Raw genomic sequence first — 27,974 nt, 5'->3', positions numbered from 1 at the left:
TTTATAATATAAAATTACTTGAAGAAAATATTTTATTAATTAGAAAAGAAAAAAAAAACATCTTTCAAACATGTCTTTTGTTTTATTTGTTTTAAATTTTTTTTTATTAACTCAACCAAACATGTTTTTTTGTTTTTGAGAACAAAAACTGTTTTTTAAAATTCAGTTCCCAAATATAATTTTTTTTTTAAAAACACCAAAAACTGTTCTTAAAAACTGTTCTCAAAAACTATTTTCCAGAACAGTTTTCAAAAACAGCAACCAAACATGCCCAAACTTTTTATTCTATAAAATAACCCTTCATTTTAAAACATATTAGAAATGCTTAGAAACCATTTATGTTAAAAAGGGGTAATTTTCCAACAGAAACACGAGGAGTATTTCGTCACTTTTAATATAACGTGAAACGTTCTGGTGTGACGGCACACGCCGTATCAACCCTCGGTGTCTTAAACCCAAAACCCTAGCGCCTCTTCCAGCAGAATGACTTATTTTTCTCTTTAAAGGCCCTGAAACCACACACTTCCATAAAGAAGAACAGAAGACGACCTTCAACTTTCACGGGTACATTTTTTCTCTCCAATTTCGACTCATCCAGGGCTCACCCTCAGCTCTCTTCTAAACCTTTGTTTGGAATTTCATACAGGGTTTGAAATAACTCAAATGTATTTTGGGATTTTTTTTTTTTGGATTATAGTTTTTTATTTGTAATTTTTTCTTGGTGACATATTCCTCATTGGACTGTTGTCTGCTAGGTATATTTGTTTTGAGATTTTCATTCTTGTGGGGCTGGATTGAGGTGAAGCGAGTTGCAGTTCAAATTGATCCATTGCATGATCTTTCTGTGACGGCGCCACTGTGATTAAAAGAAAAAATGATCAAAGGAGGAAAGAGTTTGGTTTCTTCGCCTCCGGTGTTCTCAAACGATGCTAAGAAGTTGCTTGTTTGCACCGGCTGTACCGTCTCTATCTTCAGCACTTCAACTAGCTTGCAGGTCCTTTTTGTTTTTTTTTTTCTTTGTAAACTCTATTTTTAGTCTTTGTTTCAAGATTCAAGCGCGTAGGCTCACAATTGGTTTTATTATGAATAGCAGATCACAGAGTTGGAAGGGCACACAGCACTTGTAACATCGGTTGTAGTGGTTCCAGCTTTTACTCCTTCCAGCAAAATCCTGTGCTACTGCTGGACTTCTTCACTGGATGGAACTGTTCGTTATTGGGATTTTTCACTGCCTGAATTGATGAAGACAGTTGATATTCGGTTGCCAATCTTCTCCATGGTATGATGGATTTATTCTACATTTGTGCAATTTTAGAACTTATGCTTTGTTTTCAATGAGTAAAAGGAACCCAGGGGTAGGAGATGATGGATTCTGTGATTGGCATAAAGAAAATGCTGGAAGATGAGAAAATTATCAAAATGTTTTTTACTTTCCTGGAATCTTAGCTTGCCTGTGCCTGATTTAATGACGTTGGGTGCTTGAAGTTAGTTTTGCATCCTTTAGAAACCCAAACAACATGAATAAAAAATTTGAAGTTTGATTTCCTTTCGTCTCAACAGTTTTCTCATCAATTTAACCAAAAAGGGAAACCACTACAAAATGGGTTTTGTTTCTTGGTTATCTGTTTCTTTGGTTGTTTAACTTTTGGGTTTCATGTGCATGGTGTTACCAAAAAAAGAAAAAAAAAAATCTTAACTGCTTTAAATTAAATGGTACTATATTTAATTTGTTTTTTTTAAACTAATTTCGTTCTTTTCTCATCTCCTTTATTTGTTGCAAGTGAAATGATAAATACTTATTTGTTTTCTTTATCATAGTTTTGTTAGAGGTGTATCAGCATCTGCATTGTGTTCTAAAGGCACTAGCGAAATGTTTATTGACATGAATATCGAGTTCTATACCATTTAAGATTGGTTAAAATATTATTTTTATGCACATTTGGATGTCCTGTGAAAACTGAGTGGTTGTTTTTTATATGATAGGATATTAAACTATATCATGCTAGGTGGAGGCATTGAAGAAATGGTAAATGGATTCATCACTACAGTGTGGTCTGACATGATGCACTTTCCATTTTCTAGTATTATTTGTGATGATAGTGTCATTCAGGATGCCATTGACTGCTGAATCTTGTGTAAGAATCTGAGCATAGCAGTTTCTGCTATTGGGCAGTTCATGATAGGGAATTTAAGGTGTTGCATCTCTAGTCCCTTATTTGAGTTTGACCTTGATAGGTGTCATATCCAAGTTCTCCCTGGTAGGACTTGTGTAAACACACTGTCACAATTAAAAAAAATACTACTGCCATAGCACCACTACCACCATGGTGTTCCATGACCTCCTCTTCCAGGACGGGGAAATGGAGGGGGTCTCCCAATTTAAGGAGCTTATTTATACAATGAAAGTGCAAGATGTAGGAGAAGATATCTTGGTTTGGAAAGAGGGTAGGGAGGGTTTTTTTTCAGTCACAGTGTAAAGTCATACTATAGTTCTTTGTGCACTAAATACAGAGTGGAGTTCCCCATTAAGGAAGTTTAGAGTGGAGGTCTCATGCACCTTTGAGATCTCATTTTTTCACCTAGGAAATAGTTTGAGAAAATTTTAACTATTGACATGTTGATAAAGAGGGGGTAGCTGCCCTTGAGGCCGGACTCAAATGCTAAAAGGATGGAGAGGGTGTGTGGGAGGTTCCAGGTTCAAGTCCCAATAGGACAAAAATTTACCTATAAAAAAAAAAAATAAAAAATAAAGAGGGGGTAGTCAATGGTTAATATATGTAGTCTTAGCAGAGAGAGAGAAGCGTCTACTGACCATATCTTGATTCACTATGAGAGAACAATAGGGTTATGGATGTTTCTCTTAGCAATCTTTGGCCTGAAATGAATTGTTCCAGCAACTATGAGAAATTTGCTTCTTGAGTGGAAGTTTGATTGGATGAAAAGAGATGCCATGTTTGGTGGATGGCTCCCTATGTTTGTTTTGGTGCATTTGAAAAGATTGTAATCATCAAATCTTTAATGGTGAAAAGCTAGCTCTTAGAATAAAGGTTAGAAGAGAACCTCATTAGAGCCCTCTTGAAATGGACAAATGCTTCGCTAGATGTGGGAATTTTGTCAATTCTTGACTTTTTAGATAGTCGTGGCTGTAACTGTTATTTATTTATTATTTTTTGGCTGTTATTGGTTGTTACTGGTTGGTTTTTCTATGTTTGGTATTTTGTGTATACCTCTTGTATACATAGGATGTGTCCCCTTGGCGCTCTTTTAATAGACTTGCTCTGTTTGCTTATCCAAAAAAAAATAAAAATGTCTATGGGTGTTTGCTTCTTATTAGGAATTTTAGTTTTCCTTTCTTTCAAATGGATGCTTATTATAAGAGCATGTTTGTGATGATAACCTTGTATGAAAAAAATAAATATAGAGAAAAAGCAATTTTTTTTCTTGGAGATTCAAATGTCAGAGTCCATAGAGTGAACAAATGAAAAGTGACTCTAGATGCCTCCACTTCAAAAAAAAAAGCATTTGCAACATGGAGAATTTCAAACTCTCAATAGGAAGCTCTACATATGCTTTTAAAAATTTAATTGTGGATCACAATGTGAAACCCAAGTTACATCCTCATTTCATTCTCTTCCAGCTCCAACCACCAAGGGGGAAAAAATTAGGAGCTTCAGACAAATCGTACTTCATGGCATGAATGAAAAATGGAAGCCATAGATAGGAATACAAAACCAAGTAGTGGCTTAACTTACCACCATCTTTATACATGATACATTTAATATAAAATTTTTCACAGTAAACCACTTGTCCGTATCTTAGTGCAAACAAAAGACATAGGATATTGAATGAATTATATCTTATAACCCTATGTGTGTTTTTCATCTCACTAAGGAGTTATTTTTTATACCTTTTTATCTCTCTACATAACATTCATTGTTTCGATCTGAAAAATCCTTTTTTTTTTTAATTTTTTTTCAGGTAATTCCAGGTATATTAAGCCAACTAGCTGAGACTGATGGAAAAACTCCTAATCTTTTCGCTTATTTGTCTGTTGAAAATACAAAAATACAAGACGACCAGCCAAAGGTGCATCGGAAAATCTTGAAGTGTAACTTGACAAAGTCTCGTCTAGCTGCTGGAGTTATATTGGCGGAGGTGAATGAGATAGATCTTTACATATTTGCAAATTAAATTTCCATATTTGTAATATACAGTTATATAGGCCCATAGCTGTTTGACAGAAACCCAAAAATAAGGTACGATTCTTAAGAAGCAGCGCACACATTAGAAAAGTAGTAGTGATAAGTTTTGAATTTATTTAAGCCAGAACCTAAGCTCTTGTTGTGAATGGTGTAAAATTAGGAGAATTTAGTTGTTCTTGGCATATTTATTTATTTCCTGCCCGGGGAATTGCATTAAATATATCAAACAGGTGGCCAGGTTCAAATACAAATTCCCAACAAAAGTAAGTTTTCCAGATTTCAAATGGTGTTTTCCTTCTTTCCTTTTTTTTTTTTAAATCTTTTCTGGTCCTGGCCTCTTCCCTTTTTGCGACAGAAACAGTTCCCTCGAAAGATTTGAGTGCTGACGCCAGGCACACCAAATCAGTAGCATACTTGTGAACAAATAGCTCTTCCTTCCCAAGTGAGACTCACACTTCAATTGGTTAACCTATAATTTGGGCATTATAGTCCTCCCACCCCCTTTTGATGGTCTTCCACACACCCACCCCATATCTTTTCCTCACTCCGTGAGAGCTACATGCCCCCTTTTTCTCCCCATGTTTTCTTGTAATGACCTACTTCCAAGAGAACCTTTCTCACAAGCAAATCTCTAACCCCATTTGTTGAGAAGAGTCTTATTAAGAATTGATAGACTTCTAATATCCAAGCCCCCACTCCTCTTATCCATGCAAACTATCACAAATTCTCTTGATTTTTGCCTTTAGGAGACTTCTTTCATTAGTGCCCACTTATTTTACTCCTCTACTACCTTTCTCCTAGCCTCATTTACTCATTTGAAAGAACGGTTTCCCTTTCTTTAGCATCTCAAAAACCAATCTGATTTAGAGCTGCAGCTTTATTGGTAGTGACAATCCCAAATACTCTCCATTCTAAGATTTTAGATCTTGTTTCAAGGCTTTCAACTTGGTAGCTAAGATGTGGCTATATGATCCCCTAATGGTATAGCTTACCCACCAATTTCTAACTAGGTGTTTGAACCCTTCCACTTTCTGCTACATAATTTCAAAAAGGGCTATTACCCCTCGTCATCCACCCCTCCCCTCTCTCCATCCAGTAAATTGGAGTGTGATTGGAAACTAGTTTTGGCAAAAAACACAGAGTCAAACCACTAAAATGATTCTCCCATTCTATAGAAGGAAACGATCCAATCTAGATGAGAACTGATTAGTCAATCCTTCACTCCAAGTAAAAGGACTGGTCACCCATGGGAGGTCCCAATGAAGCTCCTATATGATCTTATAGGTTTCCTTATAGGCAAAATTGTATGATGGTGCGGAGTCCCGTTCCCTTATAGGTTTCCTGGAGTGGATAGCCTCCAGTTGAGGGCTGGTGGGTTTTTTGTTGTTTTTTTGGTCCTTTGTTGTGAGGCCTTCGTCGCCTCGTATACTCCCTGTATGCTTTGCGGCGTTTGCCTTTGCTAATATATGTGTGTTTACTTATAAAAAAAAAATGATCTTAGAAGAATGCCTCATTAATGTTGACCTTCTCAAGCAGTTCTTCCTTTCCTCAGGGAATCTGACTACGTTGAAGTTTCCACTGATACATGATGGGTCTTCCCAAAGCCCTGTAATATTACACAGTTCTGCCCACAAGCTCTCTCTCTCACCCCATGTAGGATCGGCCCACACACCCTTGAAAACATTCAAACGAAACTTTTGTCTCTGTTTTTGAATCAATGAGAGATTGGAAATGCCCCCCTTCCATATCAATTAACTCCAACACCCTATTGTCCCATAAGACCAATATCCCCTGTGCTTGACCCCTATCTTCCACAACAACCCATTCCAAGAACCTACCCACACCCAAGCAATTCCTTCTTGTTATACAATCTATGAACAGTATTCCAGAGGCACTTCAATCTTCACAAACTTTCTTAAATGATTCCTTGTTGGTACTTGTTGATCTCTTTCTTTGGAAATTTTGCTTTCATAAAGAAGACGATGTTTAACCTACTAGAGAAATGAAGAGAAGCTTGATAACTATTGATTTATTGACAAAATTTGACAAATTTTGAGGAGGTAGTGTTATCATTAGAGAGTTAATGAAAATGGAATGGTTGAACAAAGTTGAGTATTAGAGAGATTAAATTTGACATTCTTAATTATGATGTTAGTGGGTAGTTAATGAATTATGCATTTGAACCAGAATTTCTAACAGACGGGAACAGAGAATCCATATATAATTTTGAAGACAATGATTCAGTCCTCATGTGAAAAAAGGTGTTTTGCTCTTATTTTGTAGTAGTTTTATATTTATATCATACATGCCATTAGCTCGATGTATCCATGCAATTTTGAAAAAAGGTGTTTTGCTCTTATTTTGTTGTAGTTTTATATTTATATCATACATGTCATTACCTTCTTACAGACTCAACAACCAGAGTTAATAACCATTAGTTCCTCGGGAAAATTCTTTGGAGTTCGAAACAAGCGCAAGCTTCATGTATGGGAGGTTATCGCTCATGATCACGAGGGGGCTCCAATTAAGAAGATAACATTGCATCACACAAAGAACTTGACCGTTTTTGCTTTCCATCCGACTGAGAGAATTGTAGCTGCAGGTGATGTAACTGGGAGGATTTTGATTTGGAGAAGTTTTGGTAGGAGAACATTCTCTATGGGTGATGGACTAATGAATGGAAGAGCAATGAACAATGAAGATGAAAGGCCTGGGGTTAGGGGTGATGATGATGCTGATTCTTGTGCCACTTGGCATTGGCACTCTGCTGAAGTGAAGGTGCTGTCTTTCTCGTCTGATGGGGCGTATTTGTTTTCAGGTAGACGAAAGTCAACATTGTTCATCAATATCTAGCATTGTACTGGAGATGTCATAGTCTTATTGTGAACTGTTGGATTGTAGCTTCTGAGTGGGATTTCCAGCATTGCTGAATTTTTAGTGACATGCACAATAGTTATCTCATCTATACTTCGTGTGTCTGGACATCCCATGGGATTGAATTGCTCCATTGTGCTATATCTGTGTAACTTTATATACACAATCATGATCATGAGTGTGATTATTACAGAAAATGACAGCTATCCACGCAGTTGAGCTTGTAAATTTTGAAATCTTAAAACTGGTCCTCTACCATCAGTTGCGTTGATGGCTCCTACTTTCTTTTCACAGCTCCATTATTTACGGACTTGTATTGCCAAATGCTTTGTTAATTATAATAGGGCAATTTCTATGATACAACTGCCACTATTGAATAGATTTATGGACTTCCATTCAACAACTACTTCCTTGGAGGTGTGGTGTTGCATTGTGTTTCCCTTGCATATTTGGTGGTTGCTTGGCGGTATCTGATGCAAACTGACAATACCTGTTGTCTCATCTACTTCTTTCCTCTTTCTGATTCATCCTTTTCATGCTCATGGTAATTTTGTTGTTTTCCGGCACTCAGGTGGAAAGGAAGGAGTTCTTGTGTTTTGGCAACTGGACACAGGAAAAAAGAAATTTCTACCCCGAATTGGATCTCCACTTTTATATTTTGCAACTTCACTAGATCCTTCACTTTCCTCTGTAAGATTCTTTTAAAGATATATTTTTTTTCCTTTTTATTTTTTTGGGTAAACAAACAAAAATATTATTGACATCATGATTATGTTTTATGTTGCTTCTGAAATGGAGCCAGTTGCTGTTGCCAATTTTACTGAAATAGTTGTCTGCAGGTATCTTGTTCAGATAATCGGATTCACCTGCTGAAAATGCCTTCAATGGAAATCTTGAAGTCCATATCTGGGATCAAGGTTTGTTATCAGTAGGGTGTTTGCTTCTTGGCATTCTTTTTTATTTGGTGTTGGCCTTTAGTCATCTATCAAAAAATGAGTGAATCGGTTACTTGTTTGGTTGATTGGAGGGAATGTCTTCGCTTGGTACAAGAAACCATAAAAGAAATGTGTATTTAGATGCCATGCTTTTAGCTTGATACCCACTAGATCTTGTTGAATATTAATTAACCAACTAGGGTATAAACCTTAACCTTGCCCTCTCCTTGTCTCTCTCTTGGATGAGCAGAATTTGTAGAGTACTTACTTTTAGCTTTCTGTGATATATATATATATACCTAATAGCAGTCAGGGTTTTCCTTGTTTTGTGCTTCATATATTCTTCGTGATTTGTTGCTTCATTTGCAAAATAAAATAGTCATGCTTGAAAAACTTTTGCACTGTCTTTCAGCTTCCTTGTTCATTTCCAGAGATATATGAAGGTTTACATAGCCGGTTTATATTTGATCAAACTGCTGGCTTGGTTGCCTTTCGTACAGAGAACTACTGCATCCAATTTTACAGCTTATTTGATGATCGTGAAAATTTTGAGGTAAGCATGTAATGATTAAAACCGTGACTCAATTAGCGTTTTCTTTCCTAACACAGTTTGCTGTCTTTACTTTTCTCCTGATTCAATATTTTTTTTTTTGGATATATATATGTGTGTGTGTTTATGGGCAGTGCAGTATCTCAAACTTTGAAAAAGTCTTCTCTTTGTTCTTTTCTCGTGGTCTAAGAAGTCTTTGGATGTGGGTCCTATGCTTTTGTCAGGTGTCATTGATTGTTTAATACAATTATGATTTACTTATCAAAAAAAAAAAAAAAGAAAGTCTGCTAAAGCTTTGGTGTTTATAACTTGGTCCCCTTCGGGCACTCTTTGTATACTTCCGGTGTGCATGTGTTGCACCCCTTTTTGTTGGGTGCTTCTTCTAATAAAATATTTCTTGCTCATCAAAAAAAATGTCATTGACATATTGATTATATTTATGAGCATATTTGAAATATTTATCTTGATCCATTTTTATTCTTTCAAGTAAGGTCTTACATTCATGTTCATAAAACATTAATGCTAACATCATTGTAGATAATATGCATTGTGTTTTAAACATAATATATTAGTCAATATCTTTTAAGATCTACAAAAATTGCTTTGTAGACTCTTGTGGGAAATTGCCCTAGAAAATGAATGAAATCACTCTATCAATGTACTCTTCTATACTGAAGTATTTTTTTATATTTCTCCTTCCCTGAAGAAGTGTCAGATGGTGTTTTCAATCCCTGTCCTTCTGCACTATATATATGTGACAGTAGGAAGGGTATCAAATGTGTATCAGTATTACATTTTAGGAAAATGTAATTTCCATATATCAAGTGTGCATTGTGTTTCTTATAAGCAATTAGTATTTGGTAGTGAAAACACTCTAATTTTTGCCTTTTGCAGGTCCAAATCTGTGAGAGAAACCATCAACCAAGTGATGATGTCACGGTATATAAAGTTATTAAGTTTTTTTCTTGTTTGAAAATCCACCTATGGGGTTTATTATGCTCCTTCACACTCATTTTCTCTTTCATGCAGGAATGGTTTTTTGGATGTGTCATGTTTTATTGATCGTGTAACTATCTATATTTGATCAGAACTTCTTTCTTGTGTTGTATTCAACTTCTACCTTGTATTATACATAATGCTAGTACCACATCCATATGATCAGTAATTGATCAGCATGTACTTAAATCGGTTGATGCCATTGATCTTCGGTTCATCTTAATCTTGTTCACTTCTTTTCTTTTTGCTAATAATTTATATGAATTTTTTCCCAAAATTTTTATGCAGATGTATTTACGGGAATGTTGTTTTTTTGAATCTATGCTTATTTGCACCATTTTCATTTGGTGACATAATATGCATTTCTTGTTGATGCATTTTCATGTATAATTGATATGCTTATAATTTGTTGTAACAGGTGGTAGTGACTTTGATGGTCCTCTCCCCAGATGGGTCTATGATGAGTACAGCTGAAACCAAGTTTCCTGAAGAAGGATTAGGAGGCCTTGTTTGTCTTAAATTTTGGACATCTGGTTCTCAAAGTAAAGGGTTCATCTTATCCACCATCATTTATGAACCTCACAGGTTTATCCCTGCCTAGTCCAACTTGAAAAAATGAATAGAGAAAACATAAATGTTCTTATAGTTTTTGATAATTTTATCATCAGCCTGGTTGGTTTTGAGTATTTTCCAGAATGCCAAGAAAAGCATAGGATTACTGAGCATGAGGAGTGAAATTTATGTCTCTTGCCACTTATCACTACACATACACTCACACTTGAGTTTACTGGAGATGAAAATGATTACTTTTTTGCTCGGCAGTTATCAACATTATGCTACCTACTGAATATTGTGCAGGGATGCTGGTATTTCTGCTATTGCTTTTCATCCTACCCGTCATATGGCCGTCAGCTCTTCATATGGTGGTGACTTCAAGGTAATCAGATATCAAACGGATTTTCTTTGTTAGGAAATTTACTGTATTAAGAGAGAAAGGAAGGCCCGTAGACAGAGAGTAGTAAATGAAAGAAAATAACTGTGATGGAGAACACATTCAAGAACTGGAAAGTGAGACACTATCAAACACTACCCAATATTGAACTTTTCACAAAAACACCTTTCAGATCCAAGAAAAATACCTTGATCTCCTAAAAAAATCTGACTTTTCTCCTTCCATAGGCACCAAAGTGCAAGAAGGAGCAGGGCACCAAGCATTTGCAGGTCTATGCTTTTTAGAACTATACCTTCTCGGCAAATTAGCAAAAATAAAAATAAAATAAAATAAAGAATTCCATCCTCTTAGGAAAGCCTCTGATTCCAGGACAACCCATTTGATTTAAAAAATGGAGCAATGACTTATAAGTTCACTCACTGCCAAACAACAAACAGAAAGATGGTTGGAATTCCTCTGGTAGAAAAAAGAATGGTTGACATTTTCTTCATTGTTTTTGAACCTACAATATCTACTTATAATTACCTTTCTCCAACTGATCAAATGGTCAATGGTTAGAATCTTTATCCTTTACTGCCATCCATGTGAAAAGGCTAATTTTGATGGTGGTACTGTGTCTCATACTGGCTTCACCAGAAAATTACATCCATCACTTTCCATGAGTGCTTGAAAGGACTTAAATCTTGTATGGAATGTTTTTTAATTTTTAGTGCCTTCTGCTTTGTAATTTTACAGTTTGTTTTGTTTTCTCAGATTTGGGCTTGCAGTCATGAGATTCAGCAAAGAGATCAAACGCTTCAGAATTCTGGCTGGACATGCCATGCTGTTGGTTCATATAAGTATGACTTGCTTTGTTTTGAATCATCTGTTTTAGAGGCTTTCATTGTTTTTCTTTGCTGAGTGTGGAATATAAAAATAATGTATTCCTGGAATAAAAACATGTCTAACAAAGAAAGTGAAGTGGAAGAGGTTTTGTTCCATTCAAGACAAGCCAAGGTGTCTAGCATGAAGACTACAAAATTTATTTTCATTTCATTATAACACATCCATCGGGGGCCAACTGTAACTTTAATGAAGTGCTTTTTTGAGAAGAACAAGGTAGAGAAGAGGTTTCTATACAATATATAAAAAATTTTTAAGCTCATCAACCCCTTCATGCAAGCACTTCTACCAAATTATCTCAAATTAGCTCCATTATGAAGAGGTTTTTATCCTTAAGTATCCTCTCAAGTGTTCTAATGTGTAGCCAAACATGCTTTAAGGCTCTTTGATGGTTAGGAAGTACTTGCATACAATAAAATTCTGTGCCAACCTGTTTAGGCTTTTGTACGTTTTGTATAGACCCTAGTATAGAGGAGGTTTACTGGGCTCTTTTTGATCAGGTCTGTATTTCATGAGGAGGATTTCTCATCCTTCTCATCTTATTTAATACATATGTTTGTTTCTGATAAAATAAAATAAAATAAAATTCTGTGCCAAGTTGGATTTTGGTGGGATGGGGATCTGTGGGAGCTAAAAAATAGCTCCATGTTTTTGCAGTGTGCTAAGCACGACTTGATTAGGACCTTGAGGTTTGTTCTTCAGTTTTTCTCCTGGCTATTTTTGCCCCCTGAACTTTAAATTTTACAAAAAATTGCATGTGGTATGCAAGCTTGATTTGTAGAGCTACTGCTGGTTACCCCTTAAAGTTTAGTTTAACCTGCTGTTCAGAATATTCCTCTTTTATTTATCTATCTCTGATTACAGCATGGGCCCCAAATATTATGCTACAACCTGGTTATTCTGGCTAAATCTTTTGTTCTTTGCAGAAGAAAGCCGATGACAGCTGCCACATTTTCTGCCGATGGTTCTGTTCTGGCCATTGCTGCAGAAACTGTTATCACAATATGGGATCCAGAGAAGAATGTCCTTGTGGCTGTTATTGGAGAGACTCTGGAGGTGATTCTTTGAATAACCTGACCAGTATTGCCTATCTGTGTGTATTGTCCTTAAAACACAAGGTTTTTTTTTTTTTTTTTTTTCACACAAAACATTGAATTGTATTGTTAGATTTCCTGGTTGAGATTTGAAAATGCATTTTTTAATCAATGCATTAAATAATACTGATGACAACATATTAATATCATGTTTAATATCAGTATATTTGAAATATTTATGGTGTTTTATTTTCACAAATGCCAAGTTTAGTTTCCATATTTATTATAATATTTAGCGATTTATATATATATATATATATAGCTTAAAATAACCAGGTTCTTGTAAGATACCAGTTGGGAGTTCCTTTGAACTGAATGTTTCATTGAAAGGCATGGAAGTGAGAGGAGGTAGAAGTTGGTTTGCAATAGAATCAAATTTTTTGAGATTTAGATTATATATATATATATATATATATATATATAGCTTAAAATAACCAGGTTCTTGTAAGGTACCAGTTGGGAGTTCCTTTGAACTGAATGCTTCATTGAAAGGCATGGAGGTGAGCGGAGGTAGAAGTTGGTTTGCAATAGAATCAAATTTTTTGAGATTTAGATTATTTATATATATATATATATATATATATATATATATATATATAGCTTAAAATAACCAGGTTCTTGTAAGGTACCAATTGGGAGTTCCTTTGAACTGAATGCTTCATTGAAAGGCATGGAGGTGAGCGGAGGTAGAAGTTGGTTTGCAATAGAATCAAATTTTTTGAGATTTAGATTGATAATGTTGAAGGTAAGGTAACTGGTAAGATTGTGAAGAGGAGTCGCGGTTAGGAAAGGGTCTCTCCATGCTTTTGGAAGGGGTGGAGGCTTGTTGATAAAGTGAACGCCTGGAGATTTAAAGAGAGGACTAGATGGAGGGAGAAGCTACAAGTTGTAGCTTCATAGCAATGGGACGAGAAGATTTCTTTTATGCTTAGTGCATTTTGAGGAAGCAAAAAGATTGTCCTTGGTTTTTCTGAAAGGAAAGGAGCCATGCGAGGCAGCGGTAAAGGGGTTGGGTGGGGGGCTTGTGTTTTCGCTAAGAAGATGAGATGCTTTGGAGTGGTGCCTCCCCACAAATTTGCTGAGTTGCATAAAACTGGGAAACTTTCTTCGCAGGAGAGAGGAGCAAAGGGCCTTAAGGAGGGAATTTCCTTTGCATATATGTGGTGAGGATCTGAGGGGTGAAGGAGAAGCAGTGTGGTTGCAGTTTGGGGGGTTGGACTCCAACAAAATGCAGTCTTTCAGCTGCTGTCTAGGAGGAAGGTGGGAAGATTTCTTTGATGAGGCCCCATTTTTGCCTGCTTTAAAGGCTTGGGCTAGGTTTCATTGGAAACTGAAAGGGAATATCCATTTAGCCTTGATGGGAGCTTCTCATCTTATTTAAGTTTGAATTTTCGTAGAAAAGGTTTTACAAGTAGGGTTGAGAGTTTACAAGCAGAAGAAGTTGGTGTTGGACAGGTGGGTACTAGAGGCTGGATTTTTTGGAGTCAGGCCAATGAAGCTTGGGTGAGAATAGTAGGTCTCCAATTGTTCTTATGGGACAAGGGATTCTCTAAGCAATAGGCAATGCATGTGTGGGCTTCTTAGGGGTGGATGCAGATGCAACTGGTGGATGGAAGTTGCACTGGTCTAGGGCTCTGATTAAGACAGATGGGAGGAAGGTGCCGTTGGTGGTGAGGCAGTTGTGCTTTGCCATTCAACTGTGGTGGGAGCTTCTGCCTTGGGTATCATAGATGATAAGTTGTGAGAAAAACCCCTGTCTCAAGTTGCTTCCTAAAAGAAAAAGCTCACTTTTACTGGAGCCCATGAATTCCATATCAGATCCATCTGGAATGGCTCTAAACTCCTTTCAACCATCCCAAAATAAAAAGATTTACTTGAAAATTTTAAAAACTTAAAAAACTTCAATTCAATTCAATTCCCAATCATGGAGCTTTCTTAATCAACATTGGTTCCAGTGATGCCCATCTTCAGCCTGCTCCCATGCATAAAAAACCCAAGCATCCTTTAAGGTAGCTATAGCAAACAAAGATGAGAAAGAGGTTCTAAAAAAGGGGTGTTCTTGAACCAAATATCCTTCCAAAATCTGACTCTTCTTCCATTGCCCACAACAAAAGAAATCTTACTTTTGAAAGCACCCCACCCTCTCTTTATAGCTTTCCACAACCCTACATCATACCACTCCCTTGTCTCCAAAGCAACCCCTTCCATTTCCTTCCCCAAACTTGCCTATGATTACTTGCTTCTACAAGGGCTCGCTTGCAAATGTAAATCTCCAACACCACTTGCCTAGGAGAGCCTTGTTCAATACAGAAAGATTCTAAACGCCTAGTCCTCCTTCTTTGGCTTACAAATTTTGACCCAATTCATTAAGTGAGACTTATTTTCAAGAGACCCCCCTCCCCATAGGAAGTCCCTTTGTATTTGTTTTTTTTTGAGTCTATGACGCACCCCTCTTGGAATAACAAAATGGGACATGGAATAAATGGTAAGACTAGATAAAGTGTTTTTTATTTGAGTCAATTGCCCCCCCTCCTCTTTTGATAGATTGTCTCTTCCACTTTACAAACCTTCTTTCCTCCACCAAGTCCCAAACTACCGTTGAATTAAAGATGGCACCCAAAGGAAGTCTGAGATACTTGGAAGGTAGTGACCCCCCACTCTAAATTCTAGAATGTCCACCAACCAACTCTTTCACATTGAGAACCTGTCCTACTTGGATCTACTTATTTTTTTCTAGGTTGATCTTCGGCCCAAATATTTTACCATACCACATCAAAAACCAATAAAGATACATCATTTGGTTCGTACAAGCCTCACAAAAATCATCGTATTGTCCACAAACAAAAGGTGAGACACCTTCACTCCCTTGCCACCTCTACCTCCCACCTTAAAACTTGATATGAATCCCGCCTCCCTAGCTCTCTTAGGAAGAAAGTTAAGAGCCTATATTGCCAAAACAAATAAATAAGGAGAAAGAGGGTCTCCTTGCCTCAACCCTCTAGTACTAGGAAAAAAACCCAATGGGAGTCCCATTGACAAGTATTGAATATTTTAGTTGTAGAAACGCACCCATTAATACACCTAATCCACTTATGGCCAAAACCCATCTTATCCAAGACCAGAAACAAAAAGCTCCAATTTACATGATCATTGGTCTTCTCTATGTGGAGATTACATGGAATACCATTAAAACCACTCTTTAACCATAGGTCAATGGCCTCTTTGCAATAAGGACGACATCAAGAATTTGTCTCCCTTCAACAAAGGCATTTTGAGAAATAGAGACCACCCTACCTGCCACTTTTTTTAGCCTATTTACTAGAACCTTTACCAATAAGTTGTACAAGCTCCCCACGAAGCTAATAGGCCTAAAAGCCTTCCATTTTGCTACTCCACCCTTTTTTGGGACTAAGACAAAAAAAGTGGCATTCAAACTTCTTTCAAATAACCCTTGTTCATAGACTCCCCAAAAGAAACCCATCACTTCACTCGTATCAAAGTCCCAACATAATTGTCAAAAAGCAATAGGAAACCCATTAAGACCTGCTGCTTTTGTCCCTATTCAAATCTGAAAGAGTTGAAAAGACTTCTTCTTCGGAGGAAGGAATCTCCAAACACCTAGCCTCCTCCCAATTCATAGGACAACCTTTTACTACTAGGTCTCCAATCTCCGTTCTCTGCAGAGAGATGTTGATATGCATTTGACACCCCCTCCTTGATCTCTTCCTTATCGGACAGCCAACTCCCATCCACTCTTACTCTGGCCAAAAAGTTTCTCCTACTATGAGCATTTACCATTATATGAAAGAATTTTGTATTTTTGTCTCCTTCAACCATAATTCTCTCGATTTCCATCTCCAAGAAATTTCTTCTAACAGAGCCCACTTTTTAAAATCTTCTGATGCCATTCTTTTAGCCTCAATCTCTTCCCTGACTAAAGGAGCTTCCTTCCCCTTTGCCTTCTAAAAACCTAATTGTGGTGCTGGATCAAGTGTATCATTAAAGATCTGAGTCCTCTATTTTATTGATCTGATCATGTACCATCTTTGGATCTTCACATGATGGCTGGCTCTGATTTGTTTATTTTGGTGTATTTGGGGAGAGCGCAACTGAAGAACCTTCAAAGATGAAGAATTGTCAGAGCAAAGTTTGATAGATCTCTTTACCCGTTCCCTTGTGGAGTGGTCCCAACAGTTTTTGGATTGGGAAATTCCCTCTTATCTTAATTTTTTGGATGCTCTTTATTGTGGCTAACCTTGCTCTTTTCTAGGTTTTTTTTTTTTTTTCTGGTGCTTTGTTTGGTTTTTTGTGTATACTGCCTATATATGTGGGCTGCACCCCCTTTTTTGGCGTCTCTTAATACAAGCTTTTGTCTATCAATTTTTTTTTATCGTGTCCTAAATTTTTGTGAAGAACATAAGGCTGAGCCTTCATTTGGATCACATATTACTCAAACTTTCTTTTTGTTTTTGTCATCTTCTCATTTGGTTGACTTCAGTGAGATTAGAATATTTTTGCTTGCCCATGTTTAGATATGTTTTTTTTTTGATAGGTAAAAGAGATTCTATTAAAAAGAGACACCAAGAAGGCAGCTCAAGAAATACAAACCTATACACCCTCCTTCAAGAGAATACTAAAAGAAACAAAAAGCCCCAACATACACCCCTAATTAGAGCCCATCCAATCAATAAAATTAGCTATAGTTAGAGGGCAATCAACTATGAACACTTTTGTTTCAGCCCAAAGAGAAAAAATAAAAGAGTATTTCAATCTTTGAATTGACAACGTATCATCCTTGAAGGCCAACCGATTCCTCTCCTTCCAAACCGTCCAAAAAATGTGCAAAGGAGCCGCTCTCCACACCTTCTTACGCTTTTTGCCCACAAAAGATCCATGCCAGCTTAGAAGGGTTTCCTTAACAGAATAAGGCAACACCCAAGATACCCCAAAAACAGTAAAAAGAAGATCCCATAAAACCTTTGTTCTTGAGCAATGAAGAAGAAGATGATCTATGGTCTCCTCATTCTCAAGACACAAAAAACATCTATTTGCCAAAGCCCATCCTCTTTTCTGCACCTTGTCCAAGGTTAGTGCTTTGCCCCACGTAGCCTCCCATACAAAAAAACTGATCTTGGGCTGCACATTCGCATTCCAAATAAGGCTAGAAGGAAACCGAGCCGACCCCCCCGCTTCCATGGCCAAGTATAGAGATTTAACCGAGAAATTACCACTCTTAGTTTCAGTCCATGATACCCTGTCCTCCACAACCTCAATAACTCTACTACGATGTAACTGCTCCATAAAACTTGATGCTTCCTCTATCTCCCAATCATTGAAAGCTCTTAAAAAGCATGGATTCCAACCCCCCCATCCCCCCTCCGCCAAGGAATCCCAAACATCTGCCACACTTTCTTCCTTATCAACAGTCAAAGCAAATAGAGACGGGAAAGACGAACACAAAGGAGAGTCCCCACACCATTTATCTCTCCAGAACCTCACCCTCCTACCATTACCAACAATGAAGACCATCCTATTGCTCACTAATTCCCAATCCATCCTTATCCCTTTCCACAACCCCAAGCCATGAGCCTCTCTCACTTCCCGAGAGGCCCAACCCCCTCTCTCTTCTCCATATTTCCCTCTAATCACTTGATTCCATAAGGCTTCTCTCTCATTAGCAAACCGCCAATTCCATTTAGCAAGAAGAGCCTTGTTGAGAATAGATAGGTTTTTTACCCCTAAGCCCCCTTTCTTCTTACTTAAGCACACCACCTCCCATCTTACTAGATGAGGCTTTCGCTCCAAATTACCCCCACCCCAAAGGAAGTCCCTTTGAATCTTTTCTAGTCTCCGTCTGACTACACTCGGTAACCACAACAAAGACATAAGATAGATTGGTAAATTCGATAACGTGCTTCGAATTAAAGTCGTCCTCCCTCCCTTGGATAAATATTGTCTCTTCCACATTCCTAGCCTTTTACGGAAGCGTTCTTCCACTCCATCCCAAACTGATGTTGATTTGAAAGAAGCCCCCAAAGGCATCCCCAAATATGTGGACGGCAAGCTACCCACTTTGCAACCAAACTCCCAAGCAAGGTCATCCATATTCTCTACCCTTCCTACAGGGATGAGTTCACTTTTATCCAAATTTATTCTCAATCCCGAAGCGGCCTCAAACCACATAAGTAGCCAACTAAGATAAGTCAAATGGTCTTGAGACGGCTTACAGAACACCAGAGTATCATCGGCGAACAACAAATGGGATATAAGGACCCCTTCTTCACTTCTCCCCTTTACCCTACACCCCGATAAATAACCTCCCTCTACAGCCCTTTGGAGGAAAGCACTAAAAACCTCCATTGCTATAACAAAAAGATAAGGGGAAAGGGGATCACCCTGCCTCAATCCCTTTGAGCTTTGGAAAAAGCCTGTAGGGGTTCCATTTACCAATACAGAAAAACTTGCAGTGGAGATGCACCATTTTATCCACCTAATCCATTTATCCCCAAAACCCATTTTCTGCATAACTGTGAGAATAAAAGTCCAGTCCACATTATCATAGGCCTTCGCTATGTCCAATTTACACAAGATGGCACTCTCATTATTTTTCAGAGTCGAATCAATGGCTTCATTAGCTATCAACACTGCGTCTAGGATTTGTCTCCCTTCCACAAACGCCCCTTGGGCCTTGGAGATCACCTTTCCAACCACCTTTTTTAGCCTATTGGCTAGGACCTTGGCCAACCACTTATATAAGCTTCCCACCAGGCTTATGGGCCTAAAATCCCCCAAATCTTCTGCTCCCACTTTTTTTGGAATTAAGACCAAAAAAGTTGCATTTAGGCTCTTAACAAATTTTCCATTTTCATAGAATTCCTTGAAAAAACACAACACATCCTCCTTCACAAAATCCCAAGCAAACTGCCAAAAAGCCATAGAAAGTCCATCTGGTCCCGGAGCTTTATCCCCATTGCAACTCAACAAAGCATTGTACACCTCCTCTTCCGTGAACGGGCTCTCCAAAGTACTAGCATCCAACTGATCCAGAGTCTCTAACTGCAGCCCGGATATGGAAGGACGCCAGTCCCCCGAACTGGACAGCAGCAACTTAAAAGCATTGCCAATCCCTTCCCTAATTTCATTCTCCTCTAAGCACCAAGCTCCATTAATCTTGATTCTGTCCACATTATTCCTCCTCCTATGAGCATTAGCCATTTTGTGGAAATAACCCGTATTTCTGTCCCCCTCTTTCAGCCACACTTCCCTAGATTTTTGCCTCCAACTGATTTCTTCAAGTAACACCCATTTTTTATAATCTTCCCTCGCTTCTTTCCTAGCTTCCAGCTCTTCCAAGTTCAGTCTGCTCATTTTCTCCTTTGCATCCCAAAACTGCACCTGCTCCAACGCCGCATTTTTTCTGAGCTCAATCCTGCCGAATGTGTCTCTATTCCACTCCTTTAGCTTAGCCTTCAGAACTTTTATTTTTTCAGCCAAAATAAAGCTTGCTGATCCATTGAATCTACCCCCCTCCCACCAAGACTTCATAAGCTCCTTAACACCTTCCACTTTCAACCACATGTTTTCAAATCTAAAAGGGGAAGGGCCTCTTCTCCCACCCCCTACATCCAGCAGAACCGGAAAATGATCAGAGACTGGCCTTGGAAGGACACACTGCCGCACGTCACCAAAGTGGTTGTCCCAGCCCTCATTAATTAAGAACCTATCCAGCCTTGAGAAGGACTGATTGTTCACCCCTCCACTCCAAGTAAAGGGACCCCCGACTAAAGGCACGTCCTTTAACTCTAAGTCTTCAATGATTTCTACGAACCTTCTCATGTTCGAATTCAGTCTCCCCCCCCTGTTGCGCTCTTCTGGACTCAGGATGGCATTAAAATCCCCTGCAGCACACCATGGCCCATTCCAGAGCCCTTTAATGGCCCCCAACTCCTCCCAAAAACTCTCCCTTTCTCTCCTCAGAATTGGGCCATATACCCCTGTAAACATCCACATGAATCCGTCCTCGCTGTTCTTAAAAATACATGAAATGGAACACCCACCTTTATGAATATCAACCAATTCCAATACTCTGTTGTCCCAAAACACCACTATACCACCAGCTGCCCCTCTTGAGTCCACTGCCCCCCAGTCAAGATATCTTCCCACCCCTAGGCTGCAAATAATACCCTTTGACATTTCTTGTATCTTAGTTTCCTGAAGGCAAACCAGGTCCACCTTATGCTTCTTTATCAAAGCTTTTATAACCTTCCTCTTGTCACAATTATTGGCCCCTCTTACATTCCAAGTGAGCATCCGGAACTTCATTTAGACCTGCACGTGTTTACCCCTTCTTCTCCTCCTCCTTCTCCAATATAGTTCACTGTCCATTCCAATTTCCTCAATTCTCTTTCAAATTTGGACGACTTCAATTTTTTGCTTTTTCTGCCGTCCATTTGTCCTTTCTGAATCTTCCTTTCTTTCATTCTTTTCAGTAAAAACAAAATTTCCCCTTCAAATCCCTCCGTCGGCATTCCAATATAGCGGCTAAACTTAGCCAGACTACTAGATTGCCAACAAGGTTCCTCCTCTTCTTCCCTCTCCTCCATATCCTCATGGATGGTCCTATTCGTATCCCCCTCTGTTTTCTCTCCGAAAGCCCCTACTTCCCTACCCGCACTGTCCAATACCTCGGCCTCCCTTCCATCCGCCCATATCATCCTTAACGGACCCATAACTGCACCCCCAGCTTCAACAGAGCTACTGCTCTGAATGATGACCCCAGTCCTGGCTACACTTTCCCCATTTCGACCAGAAGGAGTAGAAGAAAGAGAAATATCCCGCTTCCCCAAAGAATACAGAGAACAAGAAGATTGGTCTGAGTACCTGGACGCTTCCTCCATCAAGGCTTCGTTGGTGAACACTGTAAGATTGACGGCCGGTGAACGCGACCCCATCTGAGCTCCTACCATCTCCCCCTCAAGTTCTCCACTGACGCCCAATCCCCCGACGGGAGCCCTAGCTTCTCTGGATCGATCCATCTCCACCTCAGAGTCTTTATAAGATGGAGACTTGGGCCGGCCCATTTTCATTAATTCTATTTGGCCTTCAGTCACTTGGCCTTTCTCCTTGGGCCTTCGCCCCAAGTCCACCATCATTTGCCGGCCCAACACGAGGGATTTCCCAGGCCCGCAAATAGTATTCTTCCCCCACGTTATGTGCTGGCTGGCTGTGGACCCGACTCCATCTGCTACCTTTTCCGACAGCGCTTCAGAGAACGCAGCTGCCTTGCTGCATCCCCCTTCATCATTTTCACACGGCACGTCCACTTTTGCAGGTTCTCCATGCGTCCGTACATTGGCCTTTTTGAAACCAGCGCGTGAATCTCCTTCTCCTTCATCCCTAACCTCTCGCTCGTTGCCCATCTCGTTTCTAGTCGCCGGAACCACTGCCGTCAGCCCTGGTTTCACCTCCCACCATAGTTGTAGAGAATAACAGACCGACCCGACTGCCACTTGCAGTGAGTTCGGCCACTCTAAGCCTTCCGATCTCACTAATAGTCTGGCCCATTTTAATTCCTTAAAATTTGCAGTGTCTTCATCCACTGCGAGGAACCCCCCGCAACAGTCACCGATTTTTCTGAGTATCTCCTGACTCCAAAAATGCAACGGCATTCCCATAACTCTCACCCAGACACTCTTATCCCTCTCGCCATTAATAGAACACCCCACCTTTGGGTCCCACCTTTCCAAGCTCAAGAATGATTCCTTAAACCACCGATGTCCTCTTAACAACACCTTTTCTGCCTCCTCTTTAGTCTCAAACTCTATTAACAACAGAGGGCCTCCCAACCTCGAAAACTTCACCCCTCCTTTAGTATTCCACACAGATCTCCCCCAACTTTCGAAAGCTTGCATATCTGGGTCCAACATTGAGGATTGTCCCCATCTTCCCACCAGACATCGTCCCAGGAATTTCCTTTCATTTGACACTTCTTCCTCCCCTAGTTGAAGCCACACTGCCTCCCCAAACTTCTTCCCTCTTGTTTTCACGGCTTCAACATAGGATTTTTTGGCTTTCCTCACATATTCCCCATCTGAACACCCTGTCCCATAAAATGCAGCAGTTCCCTTGGACTCCTCCTGAGACCCAACTCCAAGAAAACGAAGTTTTTCGGCCAACAATACCCATCCTCCCAAAACACTTTTTCCTTCTGGAAACACTAAACAAAATCTCTTTGATTCCAAGTCAACCACAGAGCATAAAATATACCTACCAGCCTTGTTTTCACGGATCTCCAACTTATACCTTCTTCCTCCATCTTCCCAACTTTTAACATGGCCTAGCATCAACACTCCCCTGCAACAAGCCTCCACTCCTTCCAATAAGCAACATAAACTGATGCTTCCAAATCTGATCCATGAGGTATATCCTTTGCTTCTTTCCACAATGATACCCTTAGGTCTCTCCCCAGTCACCTCCGCCGTGATTTCATAAGACTTTGATTCTACTGCAAACCAACATCTGCCTCCTCTCTTAGCAGCCATTTCTCTGAAATTTTTTTGTCATGGTAGGTGGAAAATGTGGAGCAACTCCTTTTGAGACTACCCATGTTTAGATATGTTGGCATACAGTTGCCAAAAAACATGGAATAACAACCTGTTGGAACAGTACAAATCTCAGTGCTTCACATGCGCGTGCACACACACACACAGTGAGGTGGATGCTTTCACTGACACTAGTATACAGTGGAAAACTGCCTTCCTAGAGTATGTGTTTTGTTTTCATGGATTTGTCCCTTTGTATCTCATTCACTTCACACACAGTCAAACAGTCACAGAGAGAGTGAGAGTGGATGCTTTCACAGACAGTTGTATACAGTGTGGAGAACTGCCTTCCTAGAGTATGTGTTTTTTTTTCATGGATTTGTCTCTTTGCATCTCATTCGATTATTCTTTTACAGCCAATCACGATGTTGTCATTTATTGGGAAGTCAGAGTATCTTGTGTCTGCATCCAGAGGTTCAAAATCTCAACTGTCTCTTTGGAGCTTGTCGAAACTGTCTGAATCTTGGTCATATAAGCTTCAAGCAGAAGGTTGGCCAAATCTTACTCATTTTTTATTGTTTTATTGTTTTTATTTTTATTTTTTATTATTGTATTGGAAACAGTTTAGTGTTAGAGGAAAAAAGAAAAAGAAAAAAATAAAACTGAACTTCGTTAAATATCACAATAAAACCATGTCAACCCCCATGACCATGAAGCTTGACTGCATTAGTTAATTCTCTTGTGGTTTCTAAATATCATTGTCCCTATATTATCTTCCCTATATCAACTTTAGCCATTTTAGAAATTTGAAAGTTTCTAGTGCATGAGATCCTAAAAAATAAGCTCTTTTGTTTTCTTAAATGTGCATATCAGCATATGATCTGGTAATAATTTAAAAAACATCCTTGGTGTATGTAACTAATACAAGTTTATCCATAAAAGGTACATCCATATTTAACAATTAATAGAAAAGTCTAATAGTAAATCTTATAAAATGTTGGATGATGCCTTGGGGAAGCTAATGTAGCATCTATTTTAGATTTTGTAGATTCTCTTAGGCTCGCTTAGTGCTTGTTTGGATACACTTCCTATTTTCCATTTTTAAAAATAGAAAATAGTAGTAATTTCTATATAAAATAGAGCAACTATTCTACGAAATGTATAGATTTATCTTATGTCCTTAAAAATTACTTTTAAAATTTTAGGTAATAATTTTTTTTTTAATTTCTCATATTTTTTAAAGAGTTTTTAGAAATCATTATCTTTTTGAGGTAAGTCTCAAATAGTTCTTGCATTTTATATAGGAGTTATTATCATTCTCTTGTTTTTTTAAACAATAGAAAACATGAAGTCTATGCAAACGGCAGCTTAGGGTTTTCCTTCTCATTTGTTGGCCTCGGCATTTCTTGTATGCTTCGTGTACTGTTTCCACCCCTTTTTTGGTGGATACTTTGCTTATTAATTTTTTATGTGCCCATTCAGAAAAAGTTTGTTGGCATTAGAGTTGTTTTAATTATACGATAGTTTAAAGGAGTCCTATACTGTAATGTAAAGCTTCTAAAGTTTGACAGTGAAGCCGAGATATAATTAAAAGAATAAATTTTTTGTTTGGATGTCCTATTCTTATCTTTAAAAATGGAAATAAGGTGTCTCTCCGCAATAAGTAGAGGAAGAAGTAATGTTAATGATAATGACAAGTGATGATAATGTATCCCTCTGCAAGATATGCATGTCAAATGGTTTCATGAGTGTCTCTTTGCAAGAAGCCTGATCATTGTCTCTCTATGACAATATTTTAACATTTAAATGAGGATTTTGATTTTGACAAGTTCTGGTTATTGAACTCTCATATTACCAGAGTTGATGTATTAAAATCATTAAGCAGCCTACCCTATTGTTGGCTGATTAAGTTGCAGTTTCCTCTTATGAATGTTTATATCAGAGCCATTAGCTTCCTTAAAGTTCAACTTTCTTTCAGGCATCTGAAACATTTGTTTTATATTTTGGGCAGCTGTAGCCTGTGTGATGGATGGTTCTTATTTTGCTGTTCTCACCCTTCTTCCTCGATCATCCAAGCACACTGAGTTGACTGAAACTAAGATAGATGGAAGAGATGGGGCGATTTTATTATTCAATGTGGGAGAACCTATTCCTGTCACTACCTGGTTTGTAAAGAAGGTATTCTTTTGAGTCCAAGGTCATTTACTTGGGAACTGCTTATTTATTTATTTGTTTGTTTTTTATCCTACTTCGATAAGGAAACATTTCGTTTTGTAGCCTTTAAGTGTGCATCATTTTTTAAAACCTTGGTGTTACTCAGGTGCATGGTAGTTCTATTGATGTGTGAAATGTTTGTCTTAGGGATTTGTACAGAAGTAATGCCAAGCACTTAAGTTGGTGAACTATTTCTGGTCTGGGTTAGATGAATAAATATCCTTTTGCTAGGTACTTAGAGGTGCAGGACTAATTGAAGATATGGATTCTAGGTTTGGTGATTGATAAAGCTTGTGGCCTTGCAGTGGCGGATATTATTTTGTTATATTAAATCCTTAAGGAACTCCATTACAGCAGGATTGCTGGAGGCCCAAAAACCAGTCTGGCCCGGACTCCTTAAAGTTGTGGGTGAGCCTATCTATGTGGCCCAAAGCCAAGCTTGAGGCCCTTCATGAAGTGTGAGCTACTTTTGTGGTTGGGCCTTGGTTTTTTCAACACTTCTCATCTGCAAAAATTAGGTTTTCTGTATGCTATTTCCTTGTTTCTAGCCCTCAAAATGCACCACCATATGGTTTCAGGTCCTCAACTTAATAAAAAATCTTACTATATGTATATTTGTAGTCTATGGAGTTGAACAAAAGGGGATTCTCAGACTATAACTTTGTTACACAATATTTGGGAATGTCTTGACTTATTTCATGAGAGAAATTCTATTGTCTTTTCTGTTTAGGTGCATTTTCAGGTTCATCTCACTTTGAGTTTCTTGCCCTTTTTAATTCTTTTATTATGTGTAGCCAATCTTCCAAACCTTGTTTGGTGTCTTTCTCCCATTCCACAGAAACCTGTAATAGATGCTATAATTGTGTTTGTTGTATGCATGGACTTCATCTCCTATTTAGTGAATGCCCTTAGATTATCATCTTGGTGGCCTACCATACAGGCAGTTGCAGCATTAAGCTTCTGCATGTTTCCTTGCATTTTGAACAGTAGAAAATTTGAATAAGTTGATATTAATACATTAAGGCTGTCTTTATGCTTGTGATATAATAGGCCAAGGGAGGGGGACTTGCCTTTATTCATGTAAATTCAGCTTCCTTCAAAGGGAATGTTTCGGATGGAAAACTGCCTCCAGCATTGCTTGCATATATAAATGGCAACCATGAGTACGTTCTCTTTAACCCATACAACCTAGAAGCACATGAGCCCAGCATGGTGGTTCGAGAGAAACCTGTTGGTATTGAGGATGAAACTGGTAAAGTTTTCGTTCTTGTATTACTTTTTTTTTTAATTATTATTTCTCAAAATCAGGCCTTCTTAACTGCATTATTTTGTTGCTCCATTGCCCTTGTTGGATTAAACCATAAACTGAGATGAAATAGTTAATGAAAACTGAAGGTATGGGTAATTGTAATCCAATAGAATCCTAGAGATTGAAATGGTAAAGAAAATGTAGAAGTCAATCTCCTTGTATTATATTAATGTGGAGTCATTCATTTTGTTAAGAGTGGTAACCAGAAAATGCAAGTATGCATATGACAGAGGAATGTGTTTATTCTAGGACTGTAACTTAGGCAGATTGTTCTCTAATCTGATAGCCCAATCCGATGAAGAAATAAGCAACCTGAGCCTAATTCAACCTGATCTCTAACTCGAGGTATTCAACCCAAGTCCGACCCAACCTCATTTTCTAAGCTCGGGTTAGTCGGGTTGAATGGGTTATATGATTTAAAATTCATTCATAATGTTTTTTAAAAACTTTTTTCTATATATTTATACTAAAATTTAAATAGTAAATAGAAATATGGAGCAGAATTTTAAGATAGTAACAAAAAACAAAAAATAAATTTATATATCTTTCTAAAAAAAATAGAAAAAGTACACTATAATTATAGTTTGGTACTTTTTCTTAAAAAACTAAAAAGAAAATGAATATTATTATATAGGATAATATATATTATAAATATCATAAAAATATTCAATCAGGTTTAGGTAAGTCTCGGGTTGATCAAATCTTGCTTCGAGTTCACAACCCAAATTAAGTTCGAGTTGAAAAAATTTAATCAAAACTCAATCTAAGGATTAAAAATGATTACCCAAACTTCCTTAAATGTTGGGTTGAGTTAGGCCAATGCGTCTAAGCTGCATCCCTAGTTTATTTTGAGTTACATTTTTTACTATTTGAAAGCTAGAACCAACATTTCATGCATTCTCTAATCTTTATTGTATGATTGTTTTCCTTTCCTTTTAGCAGGGAAATTTGGGTATGCATCAATCTATGGGGCATTACCAGAGTTTGATGCGAAGAGAAATCAGACTGAATTGGCACCACTTTTGCCATCTGAAAAGCCCTGGGAGACCATATTTTGTGGATCATCACATAATCTTCCACCCATCACAAAATTGTGTTCGGCCTTCCTGGAATCTTTGCTAGAAAAGAGAACGCCAGTAATCTCTGATTGAACCACATGATGGATTTTGCTTGACAGGTGTAGGATTCCAAGTCATCTTTCAACCGATAGTTTGACATATTCTGGGAAAAATGCCCTTGATTCTTGAATATACTTACTGGTAAAAGAAAATCAGAATTCTTATCAGTGAAATAGGAAGATTTATGTGAGAGGCTAAAAGCTTGAGAAGAGGGCTTCCGTGTAAATGCAAACAAAGCCTGGTTTGACGGCTTCAGGCTTTGTAAATTTTGTAGCTTTGACCATGCAAGTAGTTATTTTTATTTTTA

At 38.2% G+C, this 27,974-nt stretch overlaps 1 protein-coding gene across 5 annotated transcripts; it reads left to right on the top strand.

The window, feature by feature from the left end:
* The first annotated feature begins 378 nt into the window (after positions 1-378).
* Positions 379-27,974, top strand: LOC100258308 (uncharacterized). Of its 5 annotated transcripts, none has more exons than XM_010662003.3 (17): positions 379-564; positions 756-994; positions 1,094-1,279; positions 3,979-4,155; positions 6,612-7,020; positions 7,648-7,766; positions 7,916-7,993; positions 8,424-8,564; positions 9,456-9,500; positions 9,976-10,142; positions 10,416-10,494; positions 11,263-11,348; positions 12,318-12,447; positions 23,443-23,575; positions 25,038-25,204; positions 26,291-26,492; positions 27,489-27,974. In XM_010662003.3, exons 2-17 carry the CDS (start codon positions 875-877, stop codon positions 27,698-27,700), a joined length of 2,451 nt encoding a protein of 816 aa, XP_010660305.1. In that variant the 5' UTR covers positions 379-564; positions 756-874; the 3' UTR covers positions 27,701-27,974. The 5 variants fall into 5 exon arrangements, with proteins under 5 accessions (XP_010660305.1, XP_002266770.1, XP_059598478.1 ...); XM_002266734.5 differs by having other exon boundaries at positions 418-564; positions 27,492-27,974; XM_059742495.1 differs by having other exon boundaries at positions 418-647; positions 27,492-27,974.

Source organism: Vitis vinifera, chromosome 14 (genome assembly GCF_030704535.1).
Source record: "Vitis vinifera cultivar Pinot Noir 40024 chromosome 14, ASM3070453v1".
In the NCBI taxonomy this organism is placed as follows: Eukaryota; Viridiplantae; Streptophyta; class Magnoliopsida; order Vitales; family Vitaceae; genus Vitis; species Vitis vinifera.
Note: the sequence above shows the minus strand (reverse complement) of the source record. Positions and strands in the feature narration are given on the sequence as shown.